General features: G+C 40.4%; 1 protein-coding gene across 2 annotated transcripts in view; it reads left to right on the top strand.

The window, feature by feature from the left end:
* LOC126195008 (ATP-binding cassette sub-family G member 1-like) overlaps positions 1-20,099 on the top strand; it is a 361,717-nt gene that overhangs the window by 328,360 nt on the left and 13,258 nt on the right. The window contains exons 9-12 of one of the 2 annotated variants that reach the window (XR_007538545.1): positions 4,385-4,553; positions 13,564-13,664; positions 13,754-13,909; positions 15,074-15,234. Coding sequence is in view for 1 of the 2 variants with exons in the window: in XM_049933433.1 (XP_049789390.1) it covers positions 4,385-4,553; positions 13,564-13,664; positions 13,754-13,909 (426 nt within the window). In the remaining variant the exon portion in view is untranslated. The remainder of the gene's footprint in view (positions 1-4,384; positions 4,554-13,563; positions 13,665-13,753; positions 13,910-15,073; positions 15,235-20,099) is intronic. The other variant, XM_049933433.1, reaches the window with a different exon arrangement.

Genomic DNA, 20,099 nt, shown 5'->3' with positions numbered 1-20,099 from the left:
CATTTCATTGAGAAGCTGAAGAAACTGAAACTTGCACCAAACGACATCCTGGTCAGCTTTGATGTTGTTTCGTTATTTACGAAAGTGCCACTCAGTGACGCTCTGGAGCACATCGGTTCCATTTTCCCGCTAGACATCAGAAAGCTCTTCCATGCATGTCTCACCACGAGCTATTTCACGTGGAATGGCGACTTCTACGAACAGCTGGAAGGCGTCGCCATGGGTAGTCCTCTCAGTCCAGTGGTGGCCAACTTCTTCATGGAACAATTCGAAGCACAGGCACTTGACTCGGCCACTTGCAAACCTAAGGTGTGGTACAGGTACGTCGATGATACTTTCGTGGTGTGGAGCCATGGTGAAGAACAGCTCGGTTACTTCCTAAGACACTTGAACAGCCTCCATGCCAACATAACATTTACCATGGAAGTAGAAAAGGACAAGAAACTGCCATTTCTAGATGTGCTGGTCACAAGGGACGGCGAAAACCTGGGACACAGCGTGTATCGAAAACCGACTCACACGGACCGATACCTGCACAAACTGTCAAACCACCACCCGAGCCAGAAAAGGGGCATGATTAGTACGCTCGTAACGAGAGCAGGACGAATATGTGAGCCGCAACACCTCAAACGAGAAATGCAACACCTGGAAACAGTCCTGAGGAGCAATGGGTACTCCACAAATTATATTAGAAGTGTAACTGAGCCAAACACTCGGCGAAGTAAGGAACCAGAAAAAGAAATGTCGGGTACGGCCTTTCTGCCATACATTCCCAGAGTGACGGACAGAATCGGCCGTATATTGCGCAAACATGGCGTAAAGACGATCTTCAAACCGACAAGGAAGATCAAAGAGTGTCTTAGATCGGCGAAGGAGAAAAGAGACCCACTTTCAATGTCGGGAATATACCGCATACCATGCACATGCGGAAAAGTTTATGTCGGGATGACTGGATGATCCATTAACACCAGGATCAAGGAGCATAAGCGACATTGCAGGTTGGGGCAGGTGGAGAAATCGGCCGTGGCAGAACACGCACTGAATGAGACCGACCACGTAATAAAATTCGCCGACACGGAAGTTCTGGCTGTAGAGAACCACTATCACACGCGCTTGTTCAGAGAAGCTGTAGAAATACAAAAACACGCGAACAGTTTGAACAAGAAAGAGGAAAGCCTTAAGGTCAACGGATCCTGGCTTCCCGTACTGCAGCGAACGACCGTCGCAGGTAGCAAGAGGAGAACCGCACCGGAAATGACCGCGGAGAAGCCCTCGGACGTTGGCGCGCCAGGTACATATAGTCTGCGCCCGCGAGCTCGGCTCCAGTTCACCACCGGCAATGGAGGGTGAAGCTTTGACAATGCCAGCCACTCGTGCTGGCGAAACGTCAGAAAAATCATTAGATGAACGTCGGCCGAAGAACCCGAGACAGAAGCCAATAGGCAGTTTGTCAACAAGTGGCCACGAAAGCCTCAACAATTTTGTATACTTTCCACTGTTATTTAGGCTAGTAAATAACTTAACTGTTTTGTGTGAAACACTTTTCTGATACAATTCTGTTCCCTGAATCACACTGTTGTTACAGGTGCTTCTTGTTTTATAACTATGGACATTTTATTTTGTTGCAGTGTTGCAGTCTTCTTTAAAAAATAAACATAGTCATACAGAGTAGGCTCATAAATGCCAAGACTGCACAGTGTCATTATTTTTAATCAAATACAGAGTGTCACACATGATTTTAGGGTCTCTGAGCTAGAAATAGTGGTGACAAAGTTTCTATGAGTCCCGAAGATATCTTGCTGGAAGCTGCATTTATGCAGAGGATACCTGCTTGTACTTTGGCTTATCATATGAGGGGCAATAATTACTTACATAATCAATGTAAAGAAGGTGTAACAAGTATCCTGAGATAGACATCCGTATTACACCACAATCAATCAAGCATTTATTGGATAAATGTGTGGTTCTTCTAATGTGTTTTCTTTGGAAGCATTATGCCTTAATGTAATTATTTGCTGCTTCTCTTCAAAGTAAGATCTTATTCACTGATTTTAGAAGTGTGTGACACACCTTTGGATTACTTAAGAAAGAGATCATCATGGTCAGGAGTGTCAAATAGTTTCAACAGATGCAAGAAATAACTGGTAGCATGGTCTGTTATCATGTACTTCAATAATGTAAAGATATTCCAAAGCAAGTAAAACATTTGTATTTATAAAAAGCATATTGATCAAGCTGCAGCTGAGACAAGCACATACATACTTACAGGTGAATAAACGTTTTTGTTGCTGATGTGAATTTATTATATAGAAAATTTGGTACCAGGAATCTCCAGCAGACTGACAGAGTATCCTCAATAATTATTGAAAGTTCAAATAGTGTTGACTGTTTTGAATAAAGTGTCATATGTCTGCGCCTGGTGGCAAGAACACAGGAAGTAACCGGCTGTTCCCTGTGACATTTACAATGGTTTATTGCACAAGTGTAACTGGTATTACAGTACTGAAGGCTATTATAGAACTCAGCTGGACACAGTGTAGTGCTGTGGCATGGGCATAGCTGACCTTGGTAATGCTAGATAAGGCATGGCAAGGTGCCTGGTGGTGATGGTTTGGCAAGAGGGGGTTTGTTTGCCATCTGGCTGGACTGGGATCAGTAGTATGATGAGCTCACAGCAGTATTTGCTGGCCATGTTTGTGTTGCTCTGAGAGATGGTGGCATCAGCAGATGTCCTGTGATTGATAACATGGCAAGAGGGCTATGATTGGCACTCAATAAGACTGGAAGCAATTGTAGCCTAAAGAGCCTGGATTGGCAGCAGGCATTGGCAAGCATCAGCAACCACTAACAAGGCAGAACTTGATCAGCAGTGACCACCTGGTTTGTGGTGAGGCCAACAGCCAGTGAGGGCAGTGGCGCCAGGCAGGAGGAGATGTTTGACCGGTGGGACCAGGACACAGCTATACTGATGGTGTGTACTGCTATAGTAGAGCAGATGTGCCAGGGACGATGTAAGCAGGCACTGAGGACCAGTGCTCACGAAAGTGAATATAAATTGCAAAATTTGGTAGTCTTAGCCCCCCAGACATATGTTATCATTAGTGTACATTTTTACATGTTACCAACTGTGGGTTAATATCCTTTATAATTATTCTACAGAGTTGCTATTTACAAATGACGTCAACGTATAGTAGAATATGTTAAATTTGATAAGGTATTTTTTCACATATATTTCACGCTAGTCCACTTTCTTCAAGTTATTTTTTATAAATCTTCTTCTTTGGAGCTCATTAGCCATTCTAACTGGGTGCTGTAGTGGTGTCTCAGTATTGTGAGGCAGATGTTATCCTAATTGTCTGCAAATTGCAATCTTAGAATCTGTTAATTGCCACACATCATTACTTGATTTTGTTGCCTGACAGTTGGCATACAAAAGTCAAGAAATAATATAAAATTCTTCTGGTACCAAGACTGTTCAAGTATATGAAAAAAATTTCACAGAAGGTGAAAAAGCCAGCAGAAGATAAAGATGTGAAGAATCTGCTTTTCTTCAGCAGGCTATAATCTCATATTACAATATCTTTGTAGAAGTGATCCACAAGTGACTAAAAATACACCAGTATTGCTACCACTACTGCCACTATACTGTTGAAATAGTAGGCTACTTATAATTAGGAAGAAGAGAGGTGGGAGATGTTTGTTTTGGAAAATACTAACCAAAGTTAAATGGAGTTGTGATCCTTACTTAAGCTGATAATGTGATGAATGCTGTACGAAATTGAACTAAACTGCTACAGTATTTTAATTGTTTCTCTCTTTTCTCCTTCTCCTATTATCACAGATTTTAGTAAGAATTGATTTATGGAATTCATTATATCTCTCTCTCTCTCTCTCTCTCTCTCTCTCTCTCTCTCTCTCTCTCTCTCTCTGCCCTCTTTCATATTTTAGAGAATTGTTTTACATGTTTTACTATAAAGTGTTACATAGAGCCTTTGTTTTTGTTTGGGGTTCAGTCTTGTTCTGTTAGGCATGTGTTTTGTATTTCATGTGACTGTTTTACATATATGCATGTTTTATTGGGAATGTTTAATTTTTTATCAATCTTAATGCCAGGTGACTCATAATATTTCTTTAAGATACTGGAGGTCATAATTGGAACCACAAAAAGCTATATCATTGCTCTCATCATGTATTACATTTTTAGTTTTGAGTCATAAATTTTTGTAGCTCTTATTGTTCTTGTAGTGAAACACACATCAAGTGCTGGATTTCAAAGATAATACAGGAGATAACAATTTACAGTAACAATTTTTTGTTATTTCTTAAGTGTTCCTAGTGTAAACACTTTTTATTAAATATGTTGTTTTAATTTTTGTGTTTTTAGTCATTGCTGGTGACAATGCTTGCAGCGTACCTCACTACTGGTCTCACAACAGGAATGGTATTCCTCCACTCTGGCAATAGAGGTGACAGTGCATTGGTTCATCTCAACTTCATGGCCACATCTCTTGTAATGGCATGTTGTTGCCAGTTACTGCCACCAGCAATTTTGTGTCAGTATATTTACATTTTAATTTTTCAGCAGGGAAAATAATGTTTACAATCAGCATTAACCTTTCCAGTAAACAAAATAGCATGTTTTTCATCTGTGAAGTAAATTTTTCAATCAGATTTTACATATGTATGTCTCTCCTTCTGTGCTAAACTTGTAATGGAAGTTACCTACTAGCTGTCTCTGAACCTCCAACTTCTGCACATTTGCCTAGCGATACAGTAAATCAAAATTTATGTACACCAGAATACAGCAGTTATGAAGATAGTAAAATCAGCACATTAACCAATTTGTGTTTCAGAACTCCCTGTTTTGCAGTATCTTTATCATTGAGTTACTGATCAACAAAATTTGATTTTATGTCCTTGCTTGAAGAAGAGACTGATGGTCTTCTCTTCTACACTCTGCTAAGACCATGGCATTTTCACAGTTATTTGTTTAGTTTTTATGCATGTTAGACAACTAAATAGTTTGACATAACAATAAGCATGTAAAACAACATATACACTACCAGTGAAAGTAAGCATGTTTACATTAACAGAAAATAAACAATGACAAACACCTTCAAGAAACAGTTCTACTTGAGTGAACTTCTCTTTACATGATGAAGCAATTGTACTTTGCATATGATCAGACTATTTTGGCAACAGTTTCCATATCTTTTATAACTTCACATAGCTGCACTGCTATCATATGTCTGCTTGGCATCAGTATGATATTAATCTGACGTAATTTTGTCATAGTATGTACGACATAAAATATTACTTCATTTTTTTTAGAAGACCAGAAGTGTTGAGTCACTGATAGGCATACACAGAAAGAAAGAAAACTTGCTAGCTTTTAGAGTTATCCTTTTTCGGGCCTGAGTAACATACACACATGCCTATGACCCTATATGGTGACAGTTCCTCTTGGCTCCGGCCGCCCCCCCCCCCCCCCCAAATCTCTCTCTCTCTCTCTCTCTCTCTCTCTCTCTCTCTCTCTCTCTCTCTCTCTCTCTCTCTCTCTCTTTCCCTCCCCACCCCCACCCCCACCCATCCCTCTCTACCCCCCCCAACCCCACCCACCCAACACAGTCCCCACCACAACCAGTCCACCTGCTGAAAAGCAGCACCAGCACTGTTTGTCCAGCTGACACCACAAAGGGACGTGTGTGTGTGTGTGTGTGTGTGTGTGTGTGTGTGTGTGTGTGTGTGTGTGTGTGTGTGTGTGTTTTACTCTAGCTCAATACAGGATTACTCTGAAACTTAGCAAGTTTCCATTCTTTTGTGTACACCTATTGACAATTCAATGCTTCTGCTTTTGGTGAATAGTCTCCTTTAATCCAAAAGTATTTACTGTTAAATCCTGGTTTTATCTAGGTCATCATTGTTAAGACCCATTGCAGGTGATGCGCACTATATTGAATGATGATTCCGAGGATGAATTTAAGAATGCTTTACGCACTTAGAAAGAGTTTACAAATATGTTTAGCTCCAAGAACAACTTAAAGATCATTTATGATCACCTGGGAATTAAAGGAAACAAAGTTCACTGGCAGGATACCATTTCCAAGGAAAACATCTTCCTGACTGGCTGTAGAGCACCATCCATGGTGGCTGCACTGTGTTGAGAGGCATGAAGATGTCCAGAGATGCTGCTGTGTAGAGCCAAGTCTCCAGGCTGATCTCATAAAGTTCAGATCGATGTGCTAAGAGCAGAGCCAGCTCCTGGCTTTGAAATGAGTGAGCAATTAACTGCTGCTGGAAGCTGTGATTTGCCTTAAGTATCCAGAAGGCAGAAGTATATCCATGACCATCTGGTGCGTAGATGGTACTTGTTTCCTTGATACTAGTGCTGCTGGTTTTCTGATTTGCATGCTGCTTGGAAGTATGGCTGCTGCCCCCCCCCCCCCCCCCCCCCACCTCCAGGTGGTGCCTGTAAAAATTGGTGCATCAATAGACTGTTTGCATACAGTATCATGCCCACAATACATAATTCCCTAGCAGTATTTGTAAGTAGTATCTGGAGGAGACACCTGTGGGCCAAGGGTAAACAATCTGCAGGGTGAAGACACTGTGCTAGAAGCATAAGTTAGTCACTGTATGGCTCATATAGCACACCCCTCCCCCTTGAGAATCTGATGAAACCAGCCCAATAATGGCCACTGGTCCTGCTGTTGAGCTTTCTTGGGCAATGTGGGAGATCACAGAAAGTATGGAGTCCAATGTGACTGCAACCCAGTCCCTGGAATCCTGAAGCTGCGGTTGTGAAGTGGGTGCTGCAAAGAGAAAATCCAAGAGAATTAGAGGGTACCATTCAATTCAACCAGTGGTGAGCTGTCCAATGGCCCATGAAGGCAGGCCCAATGACCTGATGTTGCCCCAATGTGAGACATGAAGGCACTAACGGTCATGGAGTGGTGGTCATGCAAGAAGATGGGGCTCAAACCAATGTGATGTCAAGAGTAGATGGTCCCAACAATATGAGTGGTGTCGGCAGTTGCTGATAAACCTCTGAATACTGGTCACCAGCTGTGCAAGTGTAGAGAAGAGGGAGGGAGGGAGTGAGTGGGGTTTGCATTAATTCATGTAAGTGTAGCCTTGAAGGAGGAGAAATGGCGTGGAAAAGGAAAAGACAAAAGGAGAGGAGAGATCAGTGTGACAGAAAGATCAGCACTGAATGTGCAAGGATAAGAGAAATAAGTGGCTGTTGAGAGGCCAGGAAGCAGTGGGGAGGTCGTCAGTGTAATGGGCAATGGAGCACACAAGGGGCCCAGGGTTGGTGGAAAGGCTGTCATCACAGTGTGTGTTGAAGCTTGGGAATGAATGAATGGAGGGAGACCAACAGGCAGCGAAAGCCGTCACTGTGGCAAGTGTGGGAGTGTGGCAAGAACACGGCCGGAGAGTGAGCGGGGCTGGTGGAATGGTCATTGCCACAGGGTGACCAGGGCTTGTGGAATTGTCACTGCCGAAGGATGCAGAAGAGCACAAAAAGAATATGCATTGCAGAGAGGGCTAGGCAGTATTTGAGGATCTCTCATGAGCACAAGTCAGTTGACATACAGAGAGAGAGAAATCAGACTGTATTCAGAGTAAAGACACTCTGTCAAAATTTTAGCAGTAAATTGTCACAGTATTCAAACAAAAGTTTCTGAATTTAATGCCCTCTGGGAAATTTGCTACTTTTGAACTATTTTTGGGACTGATAGGTGCCTGAAGTCCAAAGTAGAAAGCTCTGAAATGTTTAGTGGGTCATGGAATGTATTTTGGAGAGACAGATTAGATGCTGGGATATCTGTGGATGTATTACAGAAGATTCCAAAAGGCAGGCTTTTGAAGTGCTGTCGAACAGATTTTCTGAAAACTGTCTTGAGCATCTAGTTAAACAGCCCACTCACAATGCACATATTTTTGAGACCTTGTAGCTACAAACAGGCCTGACCTAATTGAGGGTGTCAGTATAGTGACAGGGATTAGTGATTTCAGTATGTTCTTAACAACAATGGTTATTATAGTTAATAAATCCATCAAGAAGGCTAGGAGAGCATTTTTTGCTAGAAAGAGCACATAAGCAGATGTTAGCATCTTAGACAAGGAATGGACTTCATTTAGTTCCATTATGATGGACATAGAGGAATAATGTGCAAAATTTGAATGGACTGTAAATCATGCACCGGAGAAGCATGTGCTGAGTAAGTGGATTAAGGACAGCAAGGACCCCAAGGAACCATCATGATTTATAACAAAATTTGTGAAATGATGAGGAAGAAAAGACTGTTGTAGTCTTGGTTTCTAATAGAATGCACAAATGACAACAGGAAAAATTTAGTAGAGATTTGTGGATAGGTAGAAATACAAAAGCATGAAGCATACAGCAACTACCACGGTCATACCCTAGTGGAATATCTTGCTGAGAACTCAAGAAAATTCTAGTCTTGTGTAAAATTTCTAAACAGGTAAAAGTCTTGTATCCAGTCAGTCATTGACCAGTCTGTTGTGGCAGTAGAAGATATCAAAAGGAAAGGCGAATTTTTAAAATTTTTGTTTAAGAAATCATACATACAGAAGAATTGTGTGAACATAGCATTTGACTGTCATACACCTTCCCTTATGGAGAATGATGGGTGCCGCAGGATCTGTGGACTGGAGAAGGGGGACGGTGGACGTGGAACAGGGGGAAATTGTTCCTAGCGAGAACTCAAACATTTTACAAATATGAAAAAGATCTGTATTTGCAGGTGCCATAATTTAATGACCTAAAATACCTGGAAAATTATCATTAAAATGACCTGAAAATGTTGATAAAATGACATAAAAACTATGTAAAATATATAATGTGAGTCATAAAATGTGCACGAGTGATGAAAACTTTATGGGAATCAAAGTTTTTCCTGGTGTGTACAGTGTTCAAATAACTTACAGGAATGCAGCCTGGTGACATCTTCAACAACTGCTGATATTTCAACAGGTGTACATCCTGTCATTTTCAGGGCAAAACTGCAGAAAGGAAGTGCTGCACAAGAGAATTTAAACATCAGTATTTGGGGAATTTACAGAAAGATAGTGCACGTGCACGTGCACACACACACACACACACACACACACACACACACACACACACACACACAAAGAAAAACCTCCATATCTATTTATAAGGTGATGTGCTAAATTACTTTCATCTGATTCTGTAATAAAATTATCCCAATAGCTGGAAGTGTATGCCAGAATCTCTGTGTTGTTGAGGTCCACAGGATGCCCATGCCAAGACAATGTTACACAGTAGCAGATTTGCTCAGCTGTTGTAAGCATGTGTGATGCTTATGCTCAGGTCCTTAACAGTCCTGATGATCTGACCAATATGACATACTCATCTGCAAGAAATATCATAGACATCTGCCTTATGCGAACCAAGGTAATCTTTTATGAATCCTAAAGGTATCAAACCTTAGAGAATGGTTGGAAACCACATTTAACATCATATTTCTGAAAAATATGACCAGTCCTGTTACAAATCCTTTCTGTACAAGGTTATGTTTGGTGTTGAGTTAACGAACCTGTTTCAACATGTATTGACTTCAACTTAATTTTTATTCAAAGACCAGTACTATGAGCATAAAGATGAAGTTGCAATGGGAAGCCTGTTGTTGTCTGTTCATTTATCAAAGAATTCAAGACATGTGACTTGGAGACAGAGTCATTAAAACCTGTGTGTTTCTTGAGATATGTAGATAATACTTTGTGATTTTGCATCACAGTGAGAATTTGAGTGGCATTTTATAACACATTCAGTCAACCTGAATATTCATTTCATGATGGAGGTGGAGAAAGATGGCTGCCTCCCCTTCCTTGATGTGTTGGTTGGGAGGAAGGCCAATGGTGTATGTGGTCATCTGCCACTTGTGGATAGCCAACTAACACTGACTGGAATGCATGTGTTCATGACAGACAGACCCAATCCCAGGCCTCTGCTTTGACATTTTTCAGTGGGCCAAGAATAAGGAAGCCACAGGATGAAGACATTGTGCTGAAAACATGATGTGGTCACTCTGTGGCTGATCTATAACATTTACATTCTACCAGAACTTTCTTAAAACTTTTTTTATTGAGGAGGTGCACTTCAGGAAGTTAGGTTCAAATGTGAAGAATGATTTTTTAAAACAATGGAAACTCAACACTGGAATATCAACAGCTTAATGAAAATAGAGGCTGCTAAATGCATAAAGATGACACATTAAGTTGCAGACAGGCGCAACAAAATGACACTTACAGATTAACTTTCAACCAAAGGCTTTGTCAGAATAGGAAACATGCACACATTCATTCACACTAGCAAGCACATCTCATACATGCTTGTCCACCATCTCCAGCAGCCTGGACCAGAATAGAATTTCCTTATTTATATTCTTATTAATATGTAACTAATACATTATACCAATGAACAAATGACATATATTTTATTCCTATCAGAAAGAAAATACAATTTATAAATATTTTTAATTAGACTCATTAATTCAGGTACACAATATGTCCTGCAAATCCTAACATAAAGTGTAGTGTTCTGTAAAATATACAAGTTGTGATTAGTAATAATTTACTGTCACTAATAATAATGGTGATTACTACTTTAGCTGGAGTCACAAATGATGGTCAAGTTTAGGCTTGTTCCGTGCACCTACATTACGTATGATCCAATAGCCAATGAGTGTTCAGTATATTCCAAGCACTCTGCTGTGAACACTGTAGCTAATGTGAGCATTAAAAGTGATCATAGAGAGATGTTTAGGGAATTATGATTTCATTTGTCGTGAGTCATCATTGCTAATTGTGGTGGTAAGTGATAATTTCTGCATAAGTAAGCAAGAGACATAATGTGCAGGATATATGCTTTCTTCAAGCAGAAAGCATGCTCATGTGCATATGGCAACTGTCTCTTGGAATCGTCAACAATGCAATCCCTGTCCATGCCCCAACATGCACAAACCACCATTGTTCAAGGAGCAGACTATAGCACAAAGAGAAAGCTGCTAGTTTACAAGAGGATACGTTATTCCTCCTCCATTTATACTACTTAGATGCTGTTTGTACTGGCTACTTTATATTATTCATTTAATCCACTTTACTGATTTCAGAAATGCTGACCTAGATGAAAATCTGTTTCATGTGAACTGGACTTTACATACCCAAGTTTAAACTTTCTTACAAAATGTAGAAAGGAAGTTTAAGAAGGCACAGCCTTGAATATCTTGGGATTTACCATTTCCTTTCTAATGTATGTCAGCAAGTGTTTACAGACTTTTATGCTATAATATAAACTTCATTTTGATCAAAATTATAAGAAACAAGAATGGACAGGAAGATAAATAACACAAAAAAGGATGCACCACAAAAGAACTATCAGAATGGGACAAAAATGGATAGTGGTATATATACAGACAAAGAAATGATTAACATTTCAGAAAAATTGGCTTTATTCAAAAGAAAGAGATTCACAAATTGAGTAACATAAGTCAGTAACCCACTGTTTCATGTCTGGCCATCATACAAGCAGTTCTTTGACTCGGAATTGATTGACATATTTGTTGGATGTCCTCCGGAGGGATATCTTGCCAAATTCTGTCCAATTGGCATGTTAGCTCACCAAAATCCTGTGTTGGTTGGAGAGCCCTGCCCATAATCCTCAAAATACTATTGATCCAGTGATCTTGCTGGACAAGGTAGGATCTGACAAGCAAAATGACAAGCAGTAGAAACTCTTCCCACATGTGGCTGGGCTTATCTTCCTGAAATGTAATCCCATGATGGCTTGCTATAAAGGGCAACAAAACAGGGCACAGAATGTTGTTGATGTACCACTGTGCTGTAAGGGTGCTGCAGATGACAACCAAAGGTGTTCTTCTATGAAATGAAATGGCACCCCAATCACTCCTGGTTGTTGGGCCATATTGTGGGCAACAGTCAGGTTAGTATCCCACTACTGTCAAGACCATACTCTGATATGTATTCACTGTTCATCGGGCCTCAAACAATGTGTCTGGTGAGGTCCCAGACATTGTTGGAATACCACCCTAACTATCTGCCATATGGCCCAACAGCCAGAAGTGATTGTCTGGGGTGCCCATTATTTCATAGCAGGATCCCTTTGGCTGCTGTCTACAGCATCCTTACAGCACGCCAGCACATCAACAATATTCTACTCCATTTTGTTACCCTTCATGGTGAGTCATTCTTGGATTACATTTCAGCAAGGTGATTCCCACCCACACACAATGAGAGATTCTACTGCTCGTCTTCATGCTTGCCAAATCCTATCTTGCCCAACAAGGGCGCTGGGTCTCTCCCTAATTGAGAACTTTTCAAACATTATGGGCAAGGTCCCCCAACCAGCTTGGGATTTTGATAATCTAACTTCCTAACTGGATAGAATTTGTTATACTAGGCCTCAGAAGGACATCCACCTGCTCTATCAACCAATGTCAACCTGAACAACTGCTTGAATACGCGTCAAAGGTGGACCAATGCATTGTTGACTTGCTCGATTTGTGAAGCTCTTTCTCTTGAATAGATGATCCAATTTTTCTGAAATTGTAATCAGTTGTTTGTCTCTATATCAACATCAAATCTACTGATTTCCATCCCATTAAAATAATTCTTTTGTGATGCATCATTTTTTTTCTCTTAGAGTGTATTTCTACTCCTAGTAATGTGCTTGAGATTTTCAGTTCATCTTAAATTCACTTTTATTATCAACCACAACATATAATTTGGGTCCATATGTATTGGCACATAAGTGTAAGAATCCCAAGGTACCTAAAGAGGCTTTTATGGGATACTTATTGGCCAACTTACATATAACAAACAAACAAACACTGTCAAAACAGGCCTTGAAGGCCCAATGGTACCAACCAACCACTGTGTTATCCTCAGTCCTTTGGTATCACCAGATGCAGATACAGAGAGAGACATGTGATCAGCACAATGCTCTCCTGGCCTTTGTCAGTTTTTGTGACTGGTGCCTCTCCTTCTCAGTCAAGTAGCTCCTCAGTTGGCCTAAAAAGGGCTGAGTGTGGCACACTTGCCAACAGCACTTGGCAGACTAGGGCTAGCAAGCGCTAGCCAAGCACAAGAGCTTTTAACTTTGGTGATCTGATGGGAACCAGTGTTACCACTGCAGCAGGGATGTTGGCGTCAAGTTACATAGAGTAAAAAAAAATTAGCTCACATCTGATTACAATGTTGCTAGAGTGCTTTCCTTATACCATACGTATGCATGAGATGAAATTTTCTTGGAGACATTTTTGTATTGCTAATATGCAAGAAATGCCATTATGACACCTGAGTATGCAAATTTTGGTTCACCCTGGTATAATAATATTACTTCAGGTTTCTGTAGAATAAATATTTTTGTGATCTTAGTTGCATTGCTGAAGAACGTTATACCACAGGACAGAATTAAACAGAAGTATGTGAAGTACAATTGGAATTGCAGAATGACAGTTTTCCATTAATGCTTGGTTCACCTTTAATTTTCAGATCCTTTTGAGCTTAAAATTGTGAAGCGAGAATACCAAAATGGGTGGTACTCATTGAATTCATATTTTGCTGCTGTCTTTATTTCAAAACTTATTTTTATGGTATGTATTGGCCAGTTAATTGTACTTACATTATTGTAGTCATTAGTTAGAAATTTTAACTGTTAAAAACATGTCTGTTTAAATTTCAGCATGCGTGGACATTGGTGTTTGTCCCACTCTCCTATTTACTCTCCAGCCAGCCTCTTGAATGGTACAGGTTCCTGATGTATTCTTTGCTGTATTTCCTAGTTTCTATAATTTCTGAGAGTTATGGTCTTCTAATAGGAACAGTATTCCGCCCACAAGTAAGTAAAATCTTCTTCTCAAATGTAGTATTGTAAATTTTTGCTTCATTTACATATTTTTATTATTGCAGTTTTTCTCAAAAATGTGCTTTTTATATTAATGGTAATACCTCATTCTCTAAAAATCTAAACAACAATGTCTAGTTTCACACATACAGAGAATTAGGGAATTTCTGTAGGACAAATATATGACAGTTTTAAATAACTGTGAAGTTATGACTTTATGAGCAAATCAAATGTGAGGAAGTTTTATCTTGAAGAGTTGTACATAGGAAAATAAAAGGACAATATGTGTAACAAGAGGTGAGATACCAAGAAAATAGTAAAACTGGACTATGCTGTGAGAACAAGAAAGTCAATGATACTGAGTGTCAATAGAGAAGAATGACCATTAGAAAGTAATTTGGAAATAAAAAAAGAGAAAATTATTTGTGAAACCAAATGTCATGTTGGAATGAAGTAAATGGGGGGCAAAATATAAAAAAGGACAGAGAGAGGAGGAGGAGGAGGAGGAGGAGGTAAGTAATGAGACGGAATGCAGGCAGGAGAAAATGACAAAAGATACAGTAAAACGGAATGCTGTAAATGAAGTAAAATACATAATAAATACATAAATAAGTAAATATGGAGAAGCATCAAGGATGAACATTTTTCATGGGTTAATTTTTTAATTGTTTTCTTGCGCTGCTCTCTAGATAATTTTAAAAGAGAAAGTGAAAGTTTCAGAGAAAAATATCATTTTGTTAGTACATACTGTTTTCAATCATATTGCAATAATTACAGGATACTACAAACACCCTGCAATATAATGAAACATTTGCAATTTTGTACATGTTGGCTGGGAAAAACCACCCTGCAGAACTATTCTGATAGTTATTTTATGAAGCAATTGTTTCTGAGGATCAAAATATAGACTGTTGGTTAGATGAAAATGAATTATGAGCATCGTTATATTATTTCCACAACGCACACTGACAAAGTCAGTTTCCAAAGGACTGAAAATATTGCCTGCCATATCAGTTTAAATTTTAGATGCAATTTATTTCATAATTAAAATCTGCATCTATTAAATTGAATAACATGGTTTACTGCTGAAATTACATTAACACTTTCATGCTGCTCTAAGTTTCACATTTTTCTTCACATAAAATATTTTTATTACAGAGAACACATTAGGACTGGAAAATACTGAACGAAATTAAGTTTATAAAATGACTGAAAAACTAAAATATTAGCAGTAGTGGTGCAAAATACACACTGTCTGACATTAAAAGTGAAGCATACAAAAGGAGGAGGAAACAAATGAAAATTGACAGGTCGACAAGGTATGTGATGTTATTCCTGTGATTACAAATTCGAGTCAAATTTATGAAGAACTTTGTGCATGAACCCAGTTATCAGTGTGATGTCACACTTACTTGGGCCTGGATACACATGCTGATTTGGTTGGGGAGGGTGTCAAAAAGATATTGTATCCTTTCCCGAGGTAAGCTGGCCCACTACTACTCAACCCTAAGTGGTTCCTAGTAACCTGCATACTTTTACTGGAACAGAGTTGATGTCAAAGCTGTTCCTACATGTATCAGAGAGAGAGATGTGGAGGTCTTACTAGTCAAAGGAGTTCCTCAACATCATGCAGACAGTCCATTGAGACACATACCCTGTGTGCATGAGTGTTGTCCTGTTGAATAATGGCATCACAATAATGTCATATGAGAGATAACACGTGAGGACACAGGATGCCCATTACATATGGTTGTGCCATCAGAGTTCCCTGAAGTACTATTGGCCATGACCTGAAGTAATACCCAGTGTCTCTCAACAACGTGATGCCAAAAGTAATACCACTGTGCCTCTCCAAAACTTTGGGAGAATGTGACCCCCCACAAATCATCACCATACTCACCAATGATGGTCAGTTGGGATAGTGCAGAACTGCCATTCATTGCTGAGTGCAACACTGTGCTATTCATCAGCAGAACATGAGTCCCAATCACAGCACCACTCCAAATGCTGGTGTTTGTGTTGTAGTGCTAACTACAGCCTATGTATGAGATGGTATATCCTTAGTCTTTCTACTGCTAGTCTGTAACCAATGGTGCAGAATGACACATGATGCAGTGAGTCAGTATATTGCTCTGGAATGGCAGGTACTGATTTGAAGGGATTACTTTGTGCTTGTTGGACAATAAAGTGATCATCCCTTGTGGTTGTCATACAAGTACATGTTCAACCAGAGTCTTAACAATGAGTAGGCCTGCAATTGTATTCCCATGCAGCCTTTCAGGCTACTATCAGATTTGAAAGCCCTCATTTATCTGCATATTACATGATTTGACCAATAGGTCAAATTGAGTCCCACAGTGAGGCTCTCTTCAAACTGCTGATAACATTGCCTTAAATGACTATGTGGCAACTCCATGCCCTTCACAGTGATTATGCAACTTCTGATGTTGCTTGTGTCCATTATATATCCTACCAGGACTGATAACAACACTAAACATCAACAGGACTAATGGACTCTGATGGCTGTTCTACCTGGTACAGAAAACGGCAACTCCAATTATTTTACATATCTGCAGGTGAGGTGTACATAGACAACCAAGCATACCTTCTTGGTAGTTCACTGTTTTTTTCAGGCAGTGTGTAATCATTGGAAAAAAATTTGAATGTCTACCCTACTATAGTCTTTGCTGAAGAACAGACAGAACTTGTTGTGTGCTGAAGTGAAGACACTTTGTTGAGCTGCAAAGGAAACTGGGTGAGCAGACCATTAATAACAATTTAAGAGAGAGTTCAAAAACTGAGTTGTAGTAAAAGAAAAGTGTTACTGGTGGTAGTAGCCATGGCACAGTTGTAGGCTAACAGTTGCAGGAAAGATTAGGATTACACTTAGAAGATGCAACAGATCTACTGAAGAGAATGCCTACACTAACCTTATCCATCCTCTTTTGACATACTGCTGCATCATGTAGGATCCTTCCTAGATAGAATTGATGGAGTACATCAATAAAATTCAAGGAACTGCAGCACATTTTGTGTTATTGAGAAATAGGGGAGAGAGTGTCAAAGACATGATACAAGATTGGAGATGAACATCATTAAAACAATGGTGTTTCTCATTGCTGTGGAATCTTTTCATGAAATTTCAATCACCAGTTTTCTCTTCCATATACAAAAATATTTTGTTGATGCTGAACTACAAAGGGAGAAATGATCATCATAATAAAATAAGGGAAATCAGAGCACCCACAGAAAAATACAGGTGTCATTTTCTCTGCATGCTGTATGAGTGTGGAATAACAGAGAATTATTATGAAGGTGGTTTGACGAACCATTTGCCAGGCATTTGAGTGTGATTTACAGAGCAACCATGTAGATGTAGGTGTACATACAGAGGTGTAGGATTAGGGTACCAGGTCACAAGTGTAGTAAAACCTAGTGATAACCTTGACTGAATAACACAATTTATTGAGGAAATGACTAAGGGTTTAAGTAAATGGGACCATGTATTGACAGATTTTAAGAGCTAATGAGCTCTCAATAGATTGGACAAGAATAGCATCAAAGATAATACATCAGTAAAGAACATATTTTTTGGTAAATGCTTAATTAGCAATGAACACATTTATTCCATAGTGAATGGCCTCTCTGGCCATGATACACTACTAACCATAGTAAATAACTTACCTGGTTACAATGAAGGGGTACCATGGAAAACAGGTGGAGTGATATATGAACAGCTAATAGAGACTTTTAAAGCCAACCATACAGAAATTGGATTGGAGGAATCCAGATAATGTGACAGATATAATTTATTTATAGATGCGTGCTATGTGCATCATGGAGGTTTGCAGAGTATAGATGTAGATGTAGATGCAGATGCATTTCCATCAATCTATGAGAACTGCTATCCCATAAACCAATAAACTACGATAACTAAGAAGCATCTGAAATTCTCTGGATTACAAAAGTAGTTAAAATATCTTGTGGTAGGAGAAGGAAATTGTATGAAATACACTCCTGGAAATGGAAAAAAGAACACATTGACACCGGTGTGTCAGACCCACCATACTTGCTCCGGACACTGTGACAGGGCTGTACAAGCAATGATCACACGCATGGCACAGCGGACACACCAGGAACCGCGGTGTTGGCCGTCAAATGGCGCTAGCTGCGCAGCATTTGTGCACCGCCGCCGTCAGTGTCAGCCAGTTTGCCGTGGCATACGGAGCTCCATCGCAGTCTTTAACACTGGTAGCATGCCGCGACAGCGTGAACGTGAACCGTATGTGCAGTTGACGGACTTTGAGCGAGGGCGTATAGTGGGCATGCGGGACGCCGGGTGGACGTACCGCCGAATTGCTCAGCACGTGGGGCGTGAGGTCTCCACAGTACATCGATGTTGTCGCCAGTGGTCGGCGGAAGGTGCACGTGCCCGTCGACCTGGGACCGGACCGCAGCGACGCACGGATGCACGCCAAGACCGTAGGATCCTACGCAGTGCCGTAGGGGACCGCACCGCCACTTCCCAGCAAATTAGGGACACTGTTGCTCCTGGGGTATCGGCGAGGACCATTCGCAACCGTCTCCATGAAGCTGGGCTACGGTCCCGCACACCGTTAGGCCGTCTTCCGCTCACGCCCCAACATCGTGCAGCCCGCCTCCAGTGGTGTTGCGACAGGCGTGAGTGGAGGGACGAATGGAGACGTGTCGTCTTCAGCGATGAGAGTCGCTTCTGCCTTGGTGCCAATGATGGTCGTATGCGTGTTTGGCGCCGTGCAGGTGAGCGCCACAATCAGGACTGCATACGACTGAGGCACACAGGGCCAACACCCGGCATCATGGTGTGGGGAGCGATCTCCTACACTGGCCGTACACCACTGGTGATCGTCGAGGGGACACTGAATAGTGCACGGTACATCCAAACCGTCATCGAACCCATCGTTCTACCATTCCTAGACCGGCAAGGGAACCTGCTGTTCCAACAGGACAATGCACGTCCTCATGTATCCCGTGCCACCCAACGTGCTCTAGAAGGTGTAAGTCAACTACCCTGGCCAGCAAGATCTCCGGATCTGTCCCCCATTGAGCATGTTTGGGACTGGATGAAGCGTCGTCTCACGCGGTCTGCACGTCCAGCACGAACGCTGGTCCAACTGAGGCGCCAGGTGGAAATGGCATGGCAAGCCGTTCCACAGGACTACATCCAGCATCTCTACGATCGTCTCCATGGGAGAATAGCAGCCTGCATTGCTGCGAAAGGTGGATATACACTGTACTAGTGCCGACATTGTGCATGCTCTGTTGCCTGTGTCTATGTGCCTGTGGTTCTGTCAGTGTGATCATGTGATGTATCTGACCCCAGGAATGTGTCAATAAAGTTTCCCCTTCCTGGGACAATGAATTCACGGTGTTCTTATTACAATTTCCAGGAGTGTAGTTAGGAGAAACAGAGAAGCATGACTAATTTCAAACAACAAGAAATATTGTGCTATTTAAAGAAGTGTGATTAAAATGAATGTATGGAATTAATAATACAGATAATAAAATTAAATTTATCTGGTCAATAGTTAAGGAATGGGAGGACTTTGTTATTAAATAAAATAACAAATTATAGCAGTCAGGTAGCCAACATGTTTAATAATCACTTTGTATAATTTGCTCTGAAGACTGGAGTGGGCAGAGTTCAAGATGTAAAACAATAGAGTAGGCCTACATGCAAGCAGCAGTATCAATACCACATATGTACAGGTGAATCACAATTACTTCACACTCTGCCAAAGAAATTAACAACATAATTAACTCCCTCAAAAGCAGAAACTCTCATGTACTTGATAATATCTAAATTAAATTACTAAAATCCTGATCTGCACATGTATGAAATGTATTCAGTTGCATATGTAGTACACAACTAATGCAAGCTATATTTTCAGATAGACTAAAATATGCTATTGTGAGACCCCTTTGCAAGAAAGGTAGTGAAACAAACATTAATAATTTCCAACTAATCTCACTATGTTTTTCAGTTGTGTACACAAGACCTTAATATACCAATTTCAAGGTAAGATACTTAGTCTCAATTTGGATTTCAAAAGGATCCTTCCATCAAGCATGCCGCTTTCAAAATCTAAGAATAGGTTTTCACAAAATTTGAAAGTCAAAATAACTGTAAACTGTTATTTTCTCT

Source organism: Schistocerca nitens, chromosome 7, assembly GCF_023898315.1.
Source record: "Schistocerca nitens isolate TAMUIC-IGC-003100 chromosome 7, iqSchNite1.1, whole genome shotgun sequence".
NCBI classification, from domain to species: Eukaryota; Metazoa; Arthropoda; class Insecta; order Orthoptera; family Acrididae; genus Schistocerca; species Schistocerca nitens.
Note: the sequence above shows the minus strand (reverse complement) of the source record. Positions and strands in the feature narration are given on the sequence as shown.